General features: G+C 29.7%; 1 protein-coding gene across 2 annotated transcripts in view; it reads left to right on the top strand.

Moving 5' to 3' along the window:
• The first annotated feature begins 2,455 nt into the window (after positions 1-2,455).
• The window catches only part of LOC106478390 (protein AF-10-like), a 54,224-nt gene continuing 34,453 nt past the window's right edge, over positions 2,456-22,226 (top strand). For both annotated transcript variants that reach the window (XM_013938932.2, XM_022381982.1), the window contains exons 1-4: positions 2,456-2,775; positions 13,872-13,951; positions 18,620-18,674; positions 20,927-21,036. In XM_013938932.2, coding sequence (XP_013794386.1) covers positions 2,580-2,775; positions 13,872-13,951; positions 18,620-18,674; positions 20,927-21,036 — 441 coding nt within the window. In that variant the 5' untranslated portion in view covers positions 2,456-2,579. The remainder of the gene's footprint in view (positions 2,776-13,871; positions 13,952-18,619; positions 18,675-20,926; positions 21,037-22,226) is intronic.

Raw genomic sequence — 22,226 nt, 5'->3', positions numbered from 1 at the left:
CATGAAGTCAATGAAATAATTGGTGAATGAGGCACAGATATATTCACTAGTATAAAATATTCTCCATTTCTAGTTAGGAGTAATGTAGCTGGCACTAGAATTCAAAGTCTTGGTTTAAGACATGCTGTAGTTTTTTTTAACTGTTACAGAAAACTTTTATGGAAATAAATCTTATATTGTGGACAAATTATGTAGCAAAAAAAAAACCTGAAAATTGTTTATTAAAAGATGTCAGTAATGCTTCTGTAAAACAGTTGCTCAATAGTCAAACTGTGTGCTGTTGACTAAGTCCTAAGAAATGGTACACTTTAGATTTGATTATTGATTTGTTGTCTAATGCAATTAAATATCCCCAAAAGGAAACTAATTTTATATTACAATATGCTCTAAATACATCAGTATTGAAAATTATTTTTTCTAATAAAGATAAAGCTCTAACGTACTTTATTTCAATTGTCAATAAACTGCAGAAATTTTTAAAGAAGACAATGGAAAGTTAAATCTCGTTTTTGTTACAGTAATACTTTAGCAATTTCATGAGAACTTTTCAATTCTCCATTTTAATATATTTAATAACTATTTTTTACAGTTCTCAATTGTATTGCATATCTTGAACTTCAAACTGAAACAAGAATTTTGATGTTGAAGTATTTATGGATATAAATATCAATGCACAAAAGATAATCAAATAGATAAAGTTATTGAAATAGCAGTGTGAGAAGTTTACTTGTAAAATATTGGTAAATATTTGTATAAAGCAAGAATTTGCATCAATGTCTAACTATAAGTGAAAATCAAAAGCGATAGATGTCAAAAATAAATTTAATTTGACAAGCAATGCTTTGTCCAGTGTTAATGTGGCATTATTAGATGACAGAAGTATAAGGAAGTTGAAGACAGAACACTACTACTTCTGCACTTTACAGATGGTCAAATTGTGAATTCTTTCTGGACTCTGCAGAGTGGAAAAGATGACCCAACATCCAGGAGAGAATTTCTCTTCTGCTGCCAGAAGTCCTCAGAACTAAACCTCATTTCTTTAGCATAGAATACAAAAATATATCTATTTTTACCATTTTTCCAAATTTTAGGATTCATGTACTTATTACAAGCTCTAGACATACAGGATATGCCTAATCTTTAATTCAGACCTGGCTAACGTGCTGAGAATTTTTTTAGGTGGTCTTAATGAGTTTTCTGGTGTGTGGTGAGATAGGAAAGTTGGAATTCTTGTTTCAGATAACATGAATGATTTGGATTTTTAGAACATTTGAGAGAGGTAGCTGACAGCAAGTTTAAAGCCAAAGTTTTGTTCTAAGTGTTGTTGTTGTTGTATTGTTAAATAAACGTTTTATTGTGAAACTGTGCCCTTTTTGTCATTTTTGGTCAAATTGGCCTTATGATTATTGGTTTTGAATCTTAGAATACCACAACTAGTTTTTACAAAAAACAGCAACAACAAAGTTATTTTATAACAGTCTTTAGAATTTGCAAACCATGTTGGGAATTATTTACTGCAAAAGGTGCTTAAATGACTAATCCATGATCTAAGATAATTATATAATACAGAAACATACAAAAAATAACGAACCATTTGTATTTTAATTTAAGAATTGGAATCAGAACAAATGTATAATTGTTCTTAATAAGAAAATTAACTTTATTGTTTTATAATTGCATTTTCTACAGTTAAAGAAATGAAATACTTATATGCATCAACCAACAGTTCCATTACTTTATCAGTTATTTAAGAATTGTGGTTTATGATGCTAATGCTAGTTATTTAAAAGTTTTGTTGAACATGGCTCTGAATTTGTTTTCAAATTAGGAGGTTAGATATTATTTATAATTAAACGCTACTTCATGCAAGGGCCAAATGAAGTGAGGCAAGTCTTCAAATAGATGTGTTCAGTAATAACTGAAGTAACTAATGTAAAAATGCGCCTCAAAAAATACGAAAGTGTGATGGCTGAATCGGTTTAAGTGATTGTCGCATAATGATATGAAAAAAATCAAACAAGCTGTCTAATCTAACTTGTAATGACTAATCTAAAAGGAGTATCTATAAGAAGTGTTGACATTTGAATTAAGATAAAAACACAGATGAAATTAATAATGGCTGGAGACGGCTTGAATGGGTAATGAAGAAAAACTTTAATATAAGTTTAACATAACAGCAAATGTACAAGGTTTTGTCATCATGAAATTAGTGTTAATTCATAATATTTAAGCTTAATTTCACTGGTGTTCTTCAGTAGTTTATACAAATTCTCTGCTTGATGTTTTTTATTTCATCTGCACGTAGTTTAATTTTATTAATAAATTAAGAAATATATTCATCATCCTGAAAGTGGACAACACAAATAAGAAACAAATAATAATAACAATTATGGGCATACAAGGTTTCTTTGGGGGACATCTAGCGGTAAAGCTAGAAGTTATTGTCGGCTCCCACAATCCCGAGTAATTTGGCGCAAGCTTAGTTCCCGCTATTTTGATTTTAAGAAAGATGTGTGGTGGATTAATGATAAATTAATGGTTATAATAAATATCAGAAAGAGACAAAACCGAGTGTGTGAATGAGTTGTCGAAATGTGAAGCAGCAACAGCCTGCCCTCCTTCGGATTTCCGACATTCATCAAAAGTCAGCTGAAGAACGGGTCAACATGAAGGAGATGGTTGGGGGTTGTTGTGTTTGTTCTGATGAACGCGGTTGGGCGGAGAATCCGCTAGTATATTGCGATGGGCAGGGCTGCAATGTGGCCGTTCACCAAGGTCTGGCATTGACAAGATGACACTAACCTAATGTTACTGTTAGGCCTAACTTAGATTATACTTTTAATATTCACATTTTAAATCAAACCCTCACTTAAAGTAATTAACAGACTCATATTAGAGACAAATTAAAGAGTATGAAACTATATTATTGTTTATATGTTTGCTGCAAGTAGAATTATTAAGCCTTTTAAGGATGTGTTTCAATGTTTACATGACTGAAGTCTAGTTTAAGTTCGAGTCAACTCGTGTGAGTCGTGTATTACTAGTTTAGTGGTAATAAAAGCATGACAACCAAATCCAGTAGTACATAGGTTACACACACACTGTTACCACTGATGATGTAGTGGTACTATCCTGCCGTAGGTTGTACAATCTACTGTTAAAAATGCTTGCAAGTTACAACTGGAAACGTGGATATAAAATTAAAAGTGTACAAGAATGGCTACCACAAAATAGGCATGAACAAATTACACTAATAAATAGTGATAGAAATGACTGCACTTAAAAATTTAATAATCACAGGTGAGAAAAACTACTGTTGTAGTTGAAGAGAACATTTCATATGAATGTTTTGGTAAAAAAGCATATTCCATCTTTAGCATAAAACTATGAGCAATATATCAGTCATAAATGTAAACAGAATACAAGGAAATAATCATATACATTACATACAATATAAAGCAGATATTAAAAAACATACTTATATGAAATGAACTTGCAAATTATTTGTTATTGACTTGAATATTTGCCAATATCAAACACTGTTTTGTTTTGAGGCAGTTTTAGATACATTTACATAGTATACCTTACAAACTGGCTTGACCCACAAAAACAGTAAGTAAACTCATGGATGTTGCATGGTTTCCTGTCTATTCAGAGACCTTTGTCATGCAAATATCATTGAAATTATAGTGTTACCAAATTGATTTCACACATTTATGGGTGAGTTTTCAAATGGGGAACCTGTTAATGGGTCACATCTGGTTAATCTAGCTTTTATAACTACAAAGTTTACAGAAAATGCATAATTAATTGGATTAGCAAGTAGCTTGTTTGTAAGATGGTTGGTAATTGAACATGAACTTTTAGTTGTTGTACCTTTGAAGATGAATGGTAATTAGCATATAAGGATGTCTGTTCAGACTTGTAATGATTATACACAGTTTTAAAGATTTCAAAGCTTCAACTTCACAAGTTTCTAAATTCCAGTGGAGAACATTGAGATTAGTGGGGAAGCCATTCTTTTTAGTATATTTTGTAGTTATACTATCGAGCAATATAAAATAGGCCCTGAGAAAACATAATAAACTTTTAATGTAAGATCATAGTTTTTTAGTGTTGGCTGTATCTTACATTCTTTTGAATATGAGTAATAGTAAAACTGAGTATTTTACTGAGTTTATTATACTCTAATAAAAATTATTTAAGTAATCATGCTTGTAAATTATATAACTTAACAAAATACCTCAATTTCAAATATCATTGATATGAAATGAAAGCTTAAAGCATGCTTTAATTTTAAAAAGTTTGAATTTGAAATCTACTCTGTAGATAAAGAAATGTCAAAAATTAGTGATAAAAACATTAAGAAACTATTACATTCAGCAAAAAATTAGATTATGACAAAACTTCTGTAAAAGAAAAAAAAGAAAGAAATTTCTTTTGATCTTTTGTACATACCTCATGAAAATTATATTAAAAACATCCAGTAGAATATCTTTGGTGTTTCAGATGTTAGTTTATGTTCACCAATTGTCAGTTAAAAGCTTTTACTTGTATAGTAAATATAAATTTATACTGTGTTGTTGTTGTTGGGCTTAGGATTCTTCTACAGTAGGTGTCTGTGTCTTGTTAGCAATAAATTCAACAATGAATAAACAGCACACACTCCACTTGTTTTCAAAATATATATATATCAGAACTAGTTTTATATAGGTACAATAAATTCTTTACACTATATCATAAATACTATATCTGTAGTTCTCTACATGTCAAAAGTCCACTTAGGCCTATTCATTTGCTTTAGCATTTTAGTTGACAAGTTAAACTACCTTTCTCTATTTCTATCGCACTAGTATTTTGTGTAGAATTTACTTACTTTGCCTCAACTGCAGTTGTATCCTGAACTTCCTATACTATGCTGCTTATTTGTATTTAGACCTACTTCCAATAATCATCTGCTTTTTGTCAAAGTTCACACATGCAGGTTCAATTGCTTTAGAACACCCTTTGATGAGACAAGGTGTCAGAAGACTGTTAATCTCACTTTAACATATCAGCCATTAGGCTATCCGCTCCTACAATGGTTAACTTTCGTTTTCTAACCTCACTTCTACTTCCCGTTCTCTGGTTTCTCGTTTGCTCTGTCTGTCTGCTTTTTCCACTCATCACACACTATTTATATGTTTAGCACTTAATCGTCTCTCCACCTTCTAGAAATTTCTATATTCTTGACATCAGTGTATCATCTGCTTTTAATTCTCTTGTTATAAAAAACACATTAAAACAATCATATAATATTATCTCATAAAGTAAATTAATTAATACTACCTACACTAAACGGTCTTTTATATCATGACAAAGAGTAGGGCTACCATTATTTAGCAAATGGTAACAAGGGTGTTGCTGTAACTTGAGAGCTGTTACAATGTCACTTTGTATGGAATAAAGAATATCCCAAGTTTTTCACTCTGGGCAACTGGTAACCCTGTTCAAGAGTGTCTGCTCTCTTTATTGTGAAGTTAAAATTCCCATTCATTGGATAAATAAAACTTTGGGGAAAAATTGAGCTAACTATTTTCTATTTTGCTTATGATTTTGAAAAAAATATATTTCCATTACAAGTAAAATTGAGGCTAAATGTAACATTTTATCTGTATGAGAATTGTGATCTGTGTGTGATAAGAATGTTGATACAGTGGAAAGGTAAAAAAATGGATGTTGATAAACTTCATTTGAGTGTTTAGCTTAGTTTTTAGATGTAATTGGGTTTTGGTTTCATTTGCAGAGCATCGAGAATATGGTGTTTTAACCCATCAAAGTCATTCTTCTATCCAATGAAAAATAAGCAATCAAAACAAATTAGATAGAGTTTTACATCTGTAAATCTTTATTTATTCAACATGAATGTAAATATGTCTATTAAGATTGCAATACTGGTATCAATTTAGGTCTAGTTATAATAAAAATATTAACCTAGTTGCTTCCTCACCAGTATATGATATGAAATGGTTATAAAGTGTGGTTTATTTGCATTAGTTTTAGCTGAAGTATAGAAAAACTAAGAAGTTATGTATGTCAGTTATTTACACTGTAAATTTAAAAAAAGATAGATTACTCTGTAATTATTTTTGATTGCTATACTGATAAGGTTAGGTATGATTATTGGACATAACATATGGATAATTAACGACCATTTGTCCCTTCCAAGTTGTCTCTGCATACTACTCCCTAGAGAGAATAGTAAAAACTTTATTTTTCAAGCATTTGTTGATTTCCCTTTTAAACTTGTAAAGTACCAGCTTTAACTTCTGCTGATGGCAACTCATTCCATAAAATTAAAACTGCCTTAACTGGAGCCTAGCTTATCTTTTCCAGATCTTAAGTTTGTGGCCTTTCATTCTATTGTCTTTAGGATACATCTTGAAGAAATCAGTAGCCTTAATTTTATTTTTCTCCAGATAGTCTTGTAAACGTATCTCAAGAGAAAATAAGAGATCTTAATCTATCTTCACAAGATAATCTTTCTATTCCTAGAATCATCCAAGTTGCCCTCATCTGAACCAATTTCTAATAAACTGTGCTCAGTATTTCAAGTGAGGCCTAACTAGCAGCTTATGTAAGGAGATAATTACCTGTTGTAACCAGTATGTCTATAATTGGCACCAGAATTTACCTGTAAAAGTTCACTAGAAAATAATTGTGGGAAATCAGTTTCGTGAACTAGTTAATTTTTGACCAGTGACTTATTACAACAGACAATCATAAGATTGATCCTGTTTTGCTTGAAAAGTTTAGGAGGCTCATCCTCAAACTTTTAGTGTTATAAGGATTTGATACAGTAATATAATACAAATGTGTCTAAAAGTACCTGCATTTAAAAGCAAAAGTATCATCAGCTGTTCATCTAGATAAATTATTAGGCTAGGCCTAACTATCTTTAGGTGGACAGTAAAAAATAATGTATCACAGTAGGTAGCTTCAAAAAATCATTATCCAAACACAATGAGCTTTCAAAAAAGAAAATAACATGTTCCTAAAAGTAAGATTAAAATAACAGGAATTATAAAATATAACTAGCTTACTGAAGACATAATGGAGAAAATCAGAAATAAATATTCTGGAAGCCATGTTATTTTTAATTCAATGGATGGCTAAGAGCTTCAATGACTAGTTAACCAGTTAGCCATGCTGTCACTTGGCTAACTAGTTATCTGGTAATTATCTCTGTATTTCCTGTGTATCTAAATTTAAATCTTGCACACTTTATTTGCTTTTTTTTAAAAGGTAGATAACTATATATTGCTTTAATTAACAAAGAAAACATTAATTAAAGAACATGCCAAAGTTATCATAATATAATGCAATAAATATAAATTGTGATTACAGATTATACATAGAGCCTATCTTGAATTAAAAGTAATTTATTTAATCTTGCCAAGTTTATCTTACTTCACCGTTTAACTCACTGTTCCAATTCTGTGATGACAAACATTATCTCATGGTTTCAGAATTATTTTTCTGGGAACTAAGAACAAAAGTTTCATTTTTTTTATCTCGTGTTGTAGCAAAATATCAGATTTACTTATAAAATAATCACTCTTTTTTCCAAATGTTTCCCCACTTCATCTCTTGCAACTGCGTCCTCGTTAATGTTTAAAATTTGGGCTATTGAGTTGATCACTTATAATCAAAATAACCAAAAAGAAATATAATGTTGCCATCCGTACTATCCAATAAAAGTTTAGACAGATTCAAACTAAAATTACACACTACATCATCAATCAAACTGTTCAAGTTTTGGCTTTATAAAAATAGTGTTTTCTCTCCTTTTTTGCATAAAATTGCTTGGTCCCAGTGTTTTTATGTAGATTTTTTTTATAAATGAATCTGCTTTTCACATCTTTTACATTTGAAAATTTCTGTATTTGTTATTTCTTACCTAAAACTAAAATTGTTAATTAGTAAAATTTTCAGTATTTGTTTTAATATTCTGCTTAGAAACACAATCATTAAGAAGAACGTTCATAGGAACTTTTGTAGAAAGGTCACTTTTGAAATCCACAATCATGTTCACCAAAATACATGACAGTTATTTCGTTACCATAGTTCAGTTGAACCTGTATAGACTACTCAGTGTAAGATGACTTTTTTGTCACCCCAAATTAATTAATTTTATAATTTCCCGCTGTTGTATAATAGTTGGGATCAGTTAGCTTTAAGTATTATTAAGTAAGAAAGAAATATTAAGTATAGTACAAATATTTTTAACATTACATAAGTTGTTGATCAATTTGAATAACTAAATTTCAATCAAAATGAGTTTAAACTTCAACTTATTTTACTACTCTGATGAATCTGGTATATATGCATTATTTTTCATACACACTTTCAAAAATCTATTAAAAATTATTCTGATTTAATTGATTAGCATTTTGAATTTGTTGTGACACTTTCTTGTGTCCTCTTCAGTCAAAAAGAATTGTAGAAAGTTTATTAGTTCAAAAATTGCCGAACTTCAACATCTCAGAAGGTCACTATAAACTGAATCCACATCATATGCCCTAAAGGTACTTGGAATGACTGTTATAAAATAAACTGTGTTTCTCTCACAAAGAAAAGTTGGACTGAAGAGGACATGTGAAAGTGTCAAAAGTTGTTTCCATAGTGACAATAGTGGATGTAAACTTTATTTTATACCTGATGAGAAATTATTGGGCTTTACTTCTGGTGTTGGATATTGTTTTTAGTTTTCTCTCATAAAGTGATTAAAAATGTGGATTTAACAGAATGTCTGTTAAACATTTTCACTATACATTTTTGAATTGCATCACTGTGATGTTTATGCTTTCTGACAACTAAAACTTTTAATCGCAGTACATACAAGTTCTGTCATATCAGTATTATTGTTGGTCAAAGCAGTTAGGTCTAACTGTAACTAATGCTAAAGCAGGTGTTATTTTCAGTTAGGTCTATAGACATAAATTATTTCAGCTTTAAGCATGAACCAGTAAGATTTGTCATTTGCCATAATAAAAATGACTTAGCATATTATAATCTCAAGATTTTAGTTGTATTGAACCCAGCTATATATAATTTATGTATGCACTACCTATATTTCCTGAATTATGACTGGGTTAAATAACACAGTGTTATGAAAGTTTATTATAAATGAGACATCTTAAAATATTAAATGTATAATTTATTGAGTCATTTCTAAAGTTAAGAAAAATATATAAATAATGAATAGTTTATTTTTTTAATTTGAATGTTTTTTTAGACTCACACTTTTATAGTGTATCTGATAGTCTTCCAATATTTCCTAAACATCTGATAGTCATATAAATTTGTTTGAATTGTATGCAATAAAAATAGTAAAAGCATGTTATGTCTTTAGTTATTGTGAGTGGAATGTCTGTGAAGACAGTTTTTAATATTTTTTTCAGTATAGATCTAGGTATGATGCCAACATCTATAACTTATAGTCTACTATACTGCATTACATACTGACCTAATTGTCATTTACATGCTGGAATCATCAGCATGTAATAATAAAAAGGTTAGAATAAAACACAAGTTTAACTGAAAAAAACTTATGAAAATTGGGTTAAATTATGGATTTTTTTAACATTGACATTTTTATATTTTGTTAAGCTCATTTACTAGCTTGAGAACGGATTAGCATTAAGTACTAGACATATTCCTCTAAATAAGTGTTTGTGGGTATGTTTTATAAGGGCACCAAAGGCTTAAGAATTTATGTCCATAAAAATTTTAATACATCAGTGGACTAACAGTTTGCATCATTAGAACTACTTTTCATTTTTAATGTATCAAGTGTTAATATCAAAACAAGAAAATTAGCTATTAATATACACTGGTTTTGCTGGACTAGCCTAGAAGGCCAGAATCCAAGATCTATGTACAAGAGTCCCAAGAGAAAGACTCGTAGTAAACTGTCAGAAAACATTTTATTTATTAATTTTTTGTAATTACCTTGCACTCGGTTTTTAACAAGATGGGTGCAAACATCAAGTTTCTTCAGCATACAAGAGCGTATATTAAAAATCAGCTCTCCACAGTCCAAAAATTTATTGACTGCTTGTCTCACTAAAATTAACCGATTTCTATGCTAGAGCTCCAGATGCTCAAGTAACGTCAGTGTACTCAACCATACATGTCTTGCCATTCTGGATCTTGAATATATTGACATATATGCATAATATATTTTATAATTTTTTAGGTAATATATTAACTGATACCAAAGATATTTTCAGATTTTTTTCAACTGATTAAAATAATAAAATGATAAAAAGGAATCATACCCAACCAATGTGTGTTTTCTTTGCTTTTGAATTAGAACATCAGAAGTTGACATTTTGTCTTAACAATAATATTAATTATATTTTCCAATTTTTTGTAATATTAATATTAACAAAGATAATCTTAATTTTAAGAGAATTAAGTTATAGTTGAATAAGTACAGTTCAACAATATAAGGTAATATTATTTTTCTAAAATCTTGTGTAATACTTTATCTGTATTTATTCATTTATTATGTCGTAAGGATTAACAGCTTTATAAGCCCAAATTAAGTAATGAAGAACAAACACAAATTTACAAAAATCTGAAGTTGATTAGTTTCGACGTACCATGTGTATCATTTTCAAGTGTATACTGTGTGTTTGTACAGTGACATCTAGCGTGTTGCTGTACACACTCAGTATACCCTTGAAAATGATACACGTGGTACATCAAAACTAATCAACTTCAGATTTTTGTAAATTTGTGTTTGTTCTTCATTACTTAATTTGTGCTTATAAAGCTGTTAATGTTTACAGCACAAAGTGCTACTTAACTTGATTATTTATTATTTCACTGTTTTAATTTTTTTATCTAAAATTTTATAACTTGTTTTCCACCTTTTCTCCAAACCTTTATTCTAATATTCATGGTATTGTTATATTATATAACAAAATCAAACTTTTAGTTCATTCGGGTTTCTGAAGCTTTAATACACCTGTTCAAAATGTTGTACAGAGATTTACATTTCCAAGTGGTTTTAATATTACACCATGTTATTTATTCTGTATAAAAACCCTTCAGCAGTTTTTAAAGATTAGGATTCAGTCTCCTCAATTTTTCTGTGTTCTGTGAAAAACAAGAACATAACTTTAGACCTCTACTTATAAATTAAGTTTTCAAATCAAATTTCATTGTAGGAGTTGTCTTTTTACTGTATTCAACACAATAATTTCTGTTATGTTGTAAGTAAACCTAAAATGTGTACAAGTAATTATGAATGAGATTTCATCAGAGCCATGTATAGGGTACAAAATACAGATTAGTCATCAGTTGTTTGTTTCTGAACATTTTTACCTATTGTGTGCTTCATAATGTTGACCTGTAGAACAATAATGACTATCTCACGATTTATTTTCTGTGATAATTTACAATATATACGTAAGGTATTTGAATAGAAAGACCAAATCAAAATTATAATGAAACTTACTTTTCAGGATGCAGAACATTAAGACATTATATTTAACTACCAGCTAAGAACAGGCAAGACTTGTTTATGCTGTTGTCAGATTTTGTGTATGTAATATACCATCTATTTATATACAGTACTGACTCGCAGGGGAGTAGTAAGGGCATGCAGCATTGGGAACAAATCTGTTTTAAATTGCATTCATATTTCTTTCCATGCATGGTTCCCTTGTGCCGAAATGTCAGAACACTATTTTTGTGCAATAATTGCTTTTGTTGGAGATGGTTTTTGACTGATTATTTATCAAATCTTAATCCTTCAAGGAAGTCATATCACACATGCATTTACTGTAACTGTTACTGGCGTAGGCCTGTTGCCTGTTTGACATTTTGCAGTAAAATCAATTAATGAAGTACATGTACTGATTAAGCAACTTGTTACTTAAGCATTGCTTTTGTAAGTTTGGACACAGAAATTTTTTTAATTAGTCGTACCTATTGGGTGTTGGAATATAGTTTTAGTTGTTGTTTTTGTGAAAGACAAATGTATTATTGGTATTACTGAACCTTACAGTATTTAATTATTATTAAGATTATGTAATATTTGCTCTTGGGTATAGTGTGAAATGTAACTTCTACTTTGTGAACCTGTATGCATGTAACACCAGTCGTCAAATAGTTTTCAAGGATTTTATTTCAGTGCTTAAAATATTATTTGAAGTGAAAATTTCACATTCTGTTTTAATGTTATTTATGGAAGATACTCATATTTACTTAATAACAATTTACTAACTACAAGTATTTTATTTATTTAGTCTTATATATATATATATATATATACCTTGCGTAAAGTTTAAGGTCAGTTCTGGTCTGATTTATATGTTCTAAATGGCCTAACAGGCAGTAAAAATAACTTTTCTTAATAATGCTTATGTAAAACAAGTTGTATAGTGTAACGTTTCTGAAACTCTCCACTAATGACTAAAGTTTATCAACATCTAGTGCAAAGGAGTATCATGCTTCTCCTTCCACAATAAATAAAATCATTAACATTTTCCAGCTAGTGGAATGCAATGCTCATATACATTAGCTTCACCAAAGCAATAACAGTAAATTACATTCATTGAGCTTTAAGTAAACATGTGAATGGCATTATTAATATTTTTGATAATGTTCAAGCAATAATGAATCTTTTTTTTTTTTTATTAAGTTTTATTCCAAAATCTGTTATCTAATGCTAAAACTGTTTCTTTTCAAAGGCATTTTAAACAAGGAAGTCATTTTGTCATCTTACTGCTGCCATCAGAGTGGGATTAGATCAATTTCTTTAGAAAAGATTCTTTTAAAAAACTTTCATTTAGCAATCAGTTTGAAATTTCTCTAACAATAAGAATTGTTATATAAACACTAGACTAGAACCAAAGTAGTGAAATTTTCAGACCTGGTCTTATGTTAGGTAATACATCACTAGTAGATGGATTTTTTTTTTATTAATAGTTCATTAAAATACAAACAAAGAAATTGGAAACCTTTAGGGAACAGCAAAAAATTGGATCAAAATTCTCAATTTTTTTATGTAAAGATTTCTATAAAACATTGCTGTTACTTGAAATATACATTAAAATTATTCATATTGAACTGTATTGAATAATAACTTTTAGTAGTTATTCTGTATATTTCTTTCTTTGCAGAAGGAAACAATAATTATTATATTGTAAAGTTAAAATAAAGAACAGTTTAGTGTTATCCATGCCCAAAAACAACAGTTCAGTGATATCCATGCTCAAAAACTATAATATTTCCTTAGATTACTGTGTATTAGGTTAAATATTTAAGTAGGATAAGTCAAGCATGTACTGTAATCTCCAGTTAACTATTAGTTAATTCTTGATCTTTAATTTTTTTGTTATTCAGTCTTAAAAGAGTGCAACTTAGATCTAACTTCCATCCATTGTACATATAGTTGAGTATGTTTAATTTATAGATATTATATGACTTTTTTTTTCTACTGCAAGACTTGCTGAGAAATGCCTAGATGGAGATGTTAAGTTTGATGTAACTAATAAAACGTTTTTATTGCTGATAGACTAGTAGTCCAGTTTCCAAAAACATTAACTTCCAACTACTAAATTTAACATTCTTAAGCATTATCCATAATGTTGATTTTTTGTAATTTTAAATTTTTTGGTTGGTTGTTATATGTGGAAATTGCTCATTTGTGTTGTTGATTTATGTCATATTCTACCTTAATTCCCTGATTTTAATATAGATGAATATAATTTTTTATTCCCTTGTAAGTTTCCTTTCTTTTATAAAGTTGTTAAAAAAATTTTTTAATGTAATATAAACTTTCTAATCAAATATTTTTGTCTGATTTTTTTCAGCCTGTTATGGCATTGTACAGGTACCAACAGGTCCGTGGTTTTGCAGGAAATGTGAATCTCAAGAACGTGCTGCAAGAGTGGTTTGTTTCTTTCTTGTTTTTATTTTGTTGGTACCACACAAAATAAGATAAAAACAAAGTTACATGAACAACATAATTTCTGTTTTATTAAACAAAAGTAATACCATGTACTGAATCAGCATAAGAAGCTTTAATTCTGTAAAGCATTTATTAATGAGAAACCAGTCTGTTAAGTAAATATTTTAATATGTTTATAATTTTCTATCATGACGTGAAGTTTTTAAACTCTTGTTAATGTGAACTAAAAATATAAATTCTACACAATTTATTATAATCAGTGAACAACTAATTTTTTACAGGACAGAGTACAGTGTAATAAACCTACGTTTTGTGATTTATGAAAATAAGACATTGTTCTAAATTTTCAAAACTACTTGGTTAAAATATTGTCAATTTACCTGGCTATTTTCACTAATGAAGTGTTACGTGACTATTTCAATTGGAAATGTTAATTCTTAAACCAATCCTTCTGTACTAGAAAAGGCATTGTAAAACGACGGTCCCACAGCCTTTTTTTTCCTGCAGTAAAGAAGGGACTATTTTTTGAAACACAATAAATCAATTGAAGCTATATGAGAATTGTAGGCACTGTTCAAAAAGATTTAAGTCCCCTTAAATATTTTCTTTTCAGTTTTTGTATTTCACTTGCATAATCTCTAGAACATTCTAAATGAATATAAAAAGTTTTTAGTTTGTTTTTTTCCAGTGAAACTATGTATTTATCTGTCATTTTCTCTCTACCCTAACACTAACCGTAGCTAATCATTATCATACAGTAAAATGGAATTTTGAAAATAAAGTGATTAGTACTTTTTTCTTCTTTTTTGAAGACAGTATTCTGGGATATTGATAATTTTCTAATATATTCACAATTTTAATTGATTACCTTTTCACATATAGTCAGGTTTGTAGGCATACAGTTTATTCATTCCCAAATATCACAGTGGGAAAATACTAACAAAATCTTGGAGACCGACACATGAAAGTTTGCCCTCGGAAACATACTGAGCTAATCCTAGCACTATTCTGTTGTTGAAACATAAATTATAATACATTTCAAATATGTATTTTAGAACATAAATTATACATGAATCACTAGAATAGAATGTCTAAGAACAACTATAATTTACCTGGCTTTTGAATTAAGCTATAAGTAGGTTAACATTTTGAATACTACAAACATCAGCTTCACTTATACATACACATCAGTTAATTCTCATGGAGTCAAATTCAAAAGGGTGGTTGCAAGCTTGAAATAAAAGATAAGCTCCTTCTGTTGATTTATAAACATATACATCAATTACGAATATGTGGTTTTGAAAAACTGCCTTGGAAGTTAAGGATGGATAGATGGGAGTTTTGTTGTGGTTTGGTAAAATTTATTGATATTTTATCAAACAGAGAAGTTAAGATGTTGAAACTGTATGTTTAATCTTGTTATTGTTTATATATTGTACTTACATTACTTAGAAAGTGTAGATTCTATACTGCTGAATTTACATAAACCAAAAGGGGAAGAAATGAGAGCTCTCGCATATCACTTGGCAAAAAAAAATGAAGATTAAGATTTTATTTTCAATATTTTGAATTGAAATTGAAACTTAGATAATATAAAGATTACATTCTACATTCTGATACTAATTTTATTGATATATCTTGATAATAAAGTTGTTTAATTAAATTTTGAATGTAACTAAAAATATCATGACATGCACTTGGTTACAAGGTAGGTCAAAATGTCCAAACCCATATGCAAAGGCTTAAATATACTGTAGAACCAATATCAGTTAATGTCAGTGATGAATTACATAGGAGTAAATTAGAAAGACCTGAATAAAAAAAATCCTTAAAGAAATGATAATATTTAATGAATTCAAGTTACAATACAAGATTAAATTATCATCATAAATTTGTTTTTAGTGCTGTTTTAAAACTGCATATCAATTACAGTAAGATTATTTAAATAAGTTGCAGTTTCAGGATATTTTAGGAATAAACCACAAGTTAGAATTAATGTATCGGGTCTTTGGGGTTAAAAATTTAAATTGTCTCTTGGGATGTTTCAGAATTAGTTAAACCATGGCTACAGTGATCTTATTAAGTAATATTGGTTATTAATATCGTAAACGAAATTGTGAGGAGTTATACGGGAGGGGATTATCATTGCTGTAGGCAAATAATTCTCACTGTGATGTGATACAGATAAAATGTATGTGATACCAGATTAAAGCAGAGGGGTAACTTCCTGGCTACTTAAAACCTGAGAAAAGATTTCAAGATTGACAAATTGCTAAAACACCACTGACTGAGGTCTTTCCCGGTTATTTCAGAATTAATATGAAGCGGGAAGGAAAAGAAAAAAAAAAGGTGCAAATAGGAGAACGAGGAAAACAAAAATTGTAAAGTGAGAATAATGACCAAAAACTGCATCATAAAAGAAATGTTGAAAATATATTTACATATACTCGTTAACATTCCAATATACAGTAAGATCAATTATAAGACTTAGGAATTGAAATAAAAATGTGGGCTAATACCATGAAAAAAAAAAGTACTCTATGTAAGGGTGTATATTGTGTAATGTTGTTCACATATGGGAGTGTTATCTTTACTTGGAGATCTCTGACATGAATATATTAGAATCTTCATTAGATAGAAAATAAGACAATACGGGTAAATTCAACCTCTTCATACATGATTGGTTAGAATAAATAAACTGATTACTTGATGTACATGTAAAAAAATTCTGTATGGTGCTTTATACAGAAGGGTGAAGTTTTTTAAGTACTACGAAAATATTCTCTTAATAGAAGTTCAAAGTGATGTCTGTTTTAGCTTTGTTTAAGTGGTATGGCAAGAAATATAATGTCTTAAGGTTAGGAAGGGTACCATGGTATGACCTCTGATGTGGTATGTACCTGGCAGCTCGTTAACATTTTGTAATAAATTTGGTAGTATGATCTGTAGCAAGATAGAGTACTGGAATATATATACAAATTGAGTGGCATCTGTTTGTTTACTGTGAGCTCTTGAATTTTGATACACTTTATTGTGTAATAGATGACAGTAAAAATGTCATTAAACTCAGGCTTATCTGACAAAACAGGGAAGCTGTTCCAAGTAATTTGATCTGTGTATGGTGAGAGCTAGTTCTGAATTAACGTAAGCACAAGTTGTTTTTTGTTGAGCTTTGTGGATTAATTTTGACATTTATACAGTGTTCTCTGTTGACAAAGTGGTCAAGGTAATTAATAATTTGTTAGAAGGACAGGTAAAGTTTTCATTAACATTCTACTACATTTCAGTTTTTTTATTTTCACAGGGAAAATTTCTATGTTTTTGACATTATTACATAATTTTGAGGCATGTATCTCAATGGTAGAGCTGGTGATTAATCAATATAGTTGGTTGCTTCTGAGCATCAATTGTATTAATTAGTATTGTGTAAAATAATTAATTGTCACAAAAATAATTACCTAAGTGAATTTAGGCTTTCTGAGTATTATTGTTTTTTATTATTCTAACTATCCAAGTGTTCAAAATATTGCCATTATGATTTCTCTTTATCATTTTTGATTAATTCAAGGTTGTTCAGCTTAATTGATTAGAGTCACAACTGAAGAAAATAATCAAAATTAATATTTCTGATATTATAGTTTTTGATCATTCCAGCTATCCTAGTCTCATGGGAGAATAGTTGATTAGTTGAGTGTAATCCATTAATGAGCTTGGTGGTTATAACTAATTCCACTGATCGTCCATCTAGAGCTATTGTATTTTAGGTTTTGTTGCCTACAAGACATAGTATTTTAATATATATAATGCTATTTAGAATATATTTAATATATTTTGTTGTCTCAAAATAACAGTATGGAGTATGCATAATTTTCATAATCTCAAACCTGTAAGAATTCAAAATTATAATGTGCTACAGAAGAGAACCATTAAAGACAGTAGTTTTAATATTAATATGAGTTGTGGTTTCATATGAGGGTTTTATAATCGGGGAAGAATTCAGAGAGCTGTTATATTTATTGTTATGCACAAAGCTTCATAATGGGCTATCCGGACTCTGCCAAAGTTTATTCAGCTTTAGTGATATGAGGGGGTCGTGATTTGAGGGTCTCAGAATTAATTCCCATTTCAACCAGACTTGTTCAATCTATCTTTGTTATGGCAAAGGTATTCAGACTATCTGTTACTGTCACTAATTTGAACTGTGGACTAGAAGGAAAGCAACTGGCTGGCAGCACAAATATCACTTTGTCCTGCCAGCCTAAGTGCCAGCTAGGACACTTGTAAGTGAAGATTTTTAGATGAGACTACAGAGAGACTTTTTGTAGCTGTCTTGGTGACAGTGTTTTGTGAAATTTAAAGGTATTGCAATTGGCAGTGGACGAGTTGTTAGGATATCTGATGGTTTAAGTCATTGGTTTTTACAGTATCTATTGAAGCAAAGGCCTAATGTCCTAATAAACCAACTTCTTATTAAGTTGTCGTCGTATACAAGTTAAGTTTTAATTTCATGAAAGATTCCTGTATTATTGGTGCTAGTAGGTCTATAAAAGAAAAAAAAGGTCAGGCTTGATTTAAGCTAATTGAAATATTTTATGTATACAAATTCTTCAAATGCATGTACATTCAATTAATATTGCATTTTCTCTTCAGCGGTGTGAACTCTGTCCTTCTAAAGATGGTGCACTAAAGAGAACAGATAATGGAGGTAAGCCTTTGTAACACTGTCATTTTTGTACCATTCTCTGTCCACAAGTTTTGTCCAATTATAAATACACAAACTGTGAATAAATTAAATGTCTTAACTAGCAAATATAGTTCATAGTAGATCTTATTAATAACAGGAAAACAAAGTGCTTTAATTTTCTCTTAAAATTTCAGTCATATTTTGGTAATAAATGTGATGTAGAAAATATTTTACTTCAGAATTTTATTGAATAATACACATACTGTATTTCACTGTGAGTCTTGTCTGTTTATAGCCTGTCTCGTATATATGTGTAAGGTAATGGTTCAGAAAGTAACTCATGGTATTTAGTTCTTGTGGATCCAAAAAGTCAACTGTAGTTTCAGTTTTAAGCATAGATATGAAGAGTTATATTAATTTAAACAGAATCTAAATGAAAGTGAAGCCAGTGAGTTTTAAGTAAAGGATAAAACTTACTTTAAAATGTTTATACAAAGATTTAAAATTTTTTGATTGTATGTTATTGACTTTGAAATATTTGGAGAGGAAGACTTTAAGATTCAAGTTCAGCTAGGTATCAAAATGATAAAGCATATATACTCTGATTACCATCCAGTCTGACAACGTGAACAGTAATTTCAGCTATCAATAAAAAGTGTGAAGTATGAATTATTGTTTTAATTCTTCATAACGTGTGCTTCAAGAACAGAATTTCCTCTTTTATAGATGGTATTAAGTGTACACTGTCATGCCAGCTGTTAGGTAAAGTATTGTAATATTACTTGAGTGTAAGAAAATGTTTCCAACATGGTTGGTTTACAGAACTTTCTTCAACTCACATTAATTTGTGAACAGAAATATAAGTGTTCTGTGGTTACTTAGATCTTATTTCTCAGTATGAAGTTTATATGCAGTGTGTGGTAACTCTTCCAACTTTACAAAATATGATTAATTATGGAGAGGTGCAACTATTTTTATAAAAGTGTTATAATATATATATATATATAATAATTTGAATTATAAGTATACTTTTGTTTGTTGGGAATAACCTTAACAGTGTTATGGAAGAAAAGGATCTTGGTGTAGTGGTTGATCAGTCTCTTAAGCCATTCAAGCAGTGTGCTGTTGCTAGTGGTAGAGCAAATAGGATTTTAGGTTGTATCTACACAAATATTGAATGCAAGTCTAAAGAGGTTATAATATCATTATATAGGTCACTCGTAAGGCCACATTTGGAGTATTGTGTTTAGTCTTGGGCTCCTTACCTTAGGAAAGACATTGCATTGTTGGAAATGGTTCTGAGGAGGGCTACTAGAATGGTGCCTGGGATGGAGGGGTTGTCATATAAGGAGAGGTTATTACATCTGAAATTGTTTTTTTCTTGAAAAAAGAAGAGTTGTGAGGGATATGATTGAGGTGTTTAAGATTGTTAAGGGAATTGATAGTGTTGATGCATCATCTTTTTTCATGTTTAACGTGAGAATAATAAGACTAGGTTACACAAATATAAGTTTTGGCAAGGTAGGGGTCACCTTCAGCTAAGACAGTTTCATTTTGCTAACAGGGTGATTAGCCTTTGGAATGGGTTGCCTTCAGATGTTGTAGAGGCAGTAAATTTAAGTGAGTCTAAGAGAAAACGTGGTAATTACATGAATGATAAGGGCTGATTTTAAGGTTTTATTATTTTTTTCATTTAATAGTTTTAGTTTAGTTTAGAGGATGGGGCAGCCTAGATGGACCAATATGTCCCATGTTGTCTGTAAAAATTATTATCTTATAAGTAATGGAAATATTACAGTATATTAAAGGTACAAGAAGTATAGTACTATATATATGTTTAGTCATTTTTATAATGTATTTGAAAATACAATGAAAAATTAGTTGCAAAATTATATTAGATATTTCAAGTTATATGGACATCAGACTTAAAATCTGTATTGCTAGATACTGTGAAACCAAGATAATGTCAGTTTAAGAAGTCAGCTCAAGTACATGTTGTATAATCTCCCCCTCCAGAATTGATAGAAAAACTGAAAAAGTTATGAGGTGTTGGGGCAAAAGAAGATCATTATTGTGAACTAAATATGTAATAAATATAAATCTTTGTGGAAAGAACTTGACTAGTATGTACTGATTAACTAAGAAGGAATTGAAATTTTCTTCAAGCATGGTGTCTTTTGTGCACTAGGCTAAATTATTTTAGATACACATAATTCTTTGAAATGAAATATACAGATTGCATCCCTATGATTTTTTTCATTGTTATCTTTAAGGCTGGGCCCACGTTGTCTGTGCTCTATACATCCCTGAAGTTAGATTTGGTAATGTAACAACTATGGAACCGATCATCTTGGAGCTGGTACCCCAAGAACGATACAACAAAGTGAGTATTAACATCAAACTTCATGGACTAAAAGAAACAAAACTAAGTTTTTTGTTATTGAAACCTCTTTGCTTAAAAAATTTTGAGGAAAAAGTAAACTTAGAAAATATAGTTAAAAAGAAATACTTTAGCATAGTAATTTTTAATTTTTTTTAACATTCCAGCAATGTCTTCTAAGTAGAAATAACTTGCTTCCCCTCTATTTCTAGTTATTTATAATGCAGATATGTCATCCATGAAAACTGTTTAATTTGTTTGAAGTTTCACTATTTGCTTTAAAAAAGCCAAACTACTTCACATACTAATAGGTTGTGATATATCTTGTATACATATTGCACACCAAGGTGTCTGTTTGCTGTTTTAATAGCTGTGCACACAGACAAAGCTCAACTTTTACTTTTCAAATGACAGGAGAACAGACATGAATAATGCTGATACCAAATTTTATTTTTCAAGCTGGATATTCTATACTAGGAATTGTTAGGAATTAATCACACTATCATTCATATTTTAAATGTGACGTAACTTAAAGAATAAAAATGTAGATTTACCGTATGTTATAGTGGAGTGGCTCTTAGCATGACTGAAGTGCTCAACAATTACTTTTTTTGGTGGGCGGTATAAATAGCTCAGAGCTTTGGCTCTGAGTGAAACTAAGAGTGCAACACATTTAAACTTTTTAAAGCCCATGAAATAATTGAAATTTATTGATTAACTTAAACTTTTGCCCATCACTGGAGATAGGTACTTTTGCTTTTCTAACCTATATAAAGAACAGTGTGTCATGTCACGCTTGATTTCTTGAAATGGGAGGAGTCATAAAAAGCAAAATGTATTTACCCAGATAGAATAGTTCAATTACTGTCTGCCCATTACAATTTTAGTGGGATCATGAGGGGGGGTGCCGTGAAGCCTTATAAGTTTAGTGAGTGTTGGTATAACAGGCCTAAAGTGAAGACATAGTGTGGGATCACCTAGCCTAGAGCCGAGTGCATAAAATTTATCATGAAAGTAAAAACATCAATTCAATTTTAAACTTGTATCTTTTCTGAATTAAGCTATTTTCTGTTATATCATCAATGTTTTTATTTTAAAAAAACTTCTTTAATCAACAAAGGCTAAATTAAGAAATCAACAAAGTTTTTCCAGTTTTGTTGTATATACAATTCATTTTATACTTTCAGTACATA

This window comes from Limulus polyphemus, unplaced genomic scaffold (assembly GCF_000517525.1).
Source record: "Limulus polyphemus unplaced genomic scaffold, Limulus_polyphemus-2.1.2 Scaffold207, whole genome shotgun sequence".
Taxonomy (NCBI): domain Eukaryota; kingdom Metazoa; phylum Arthropoda; class Merostomata; order Xiphosura; family Limulidae; genus Limulus; species Limulus polyphemus.
The sequence above is the reverse complement of the archived record's forward strand: the minus strand, read 5'-3'. Positions and strand labels throughout refer to the sequence as shown.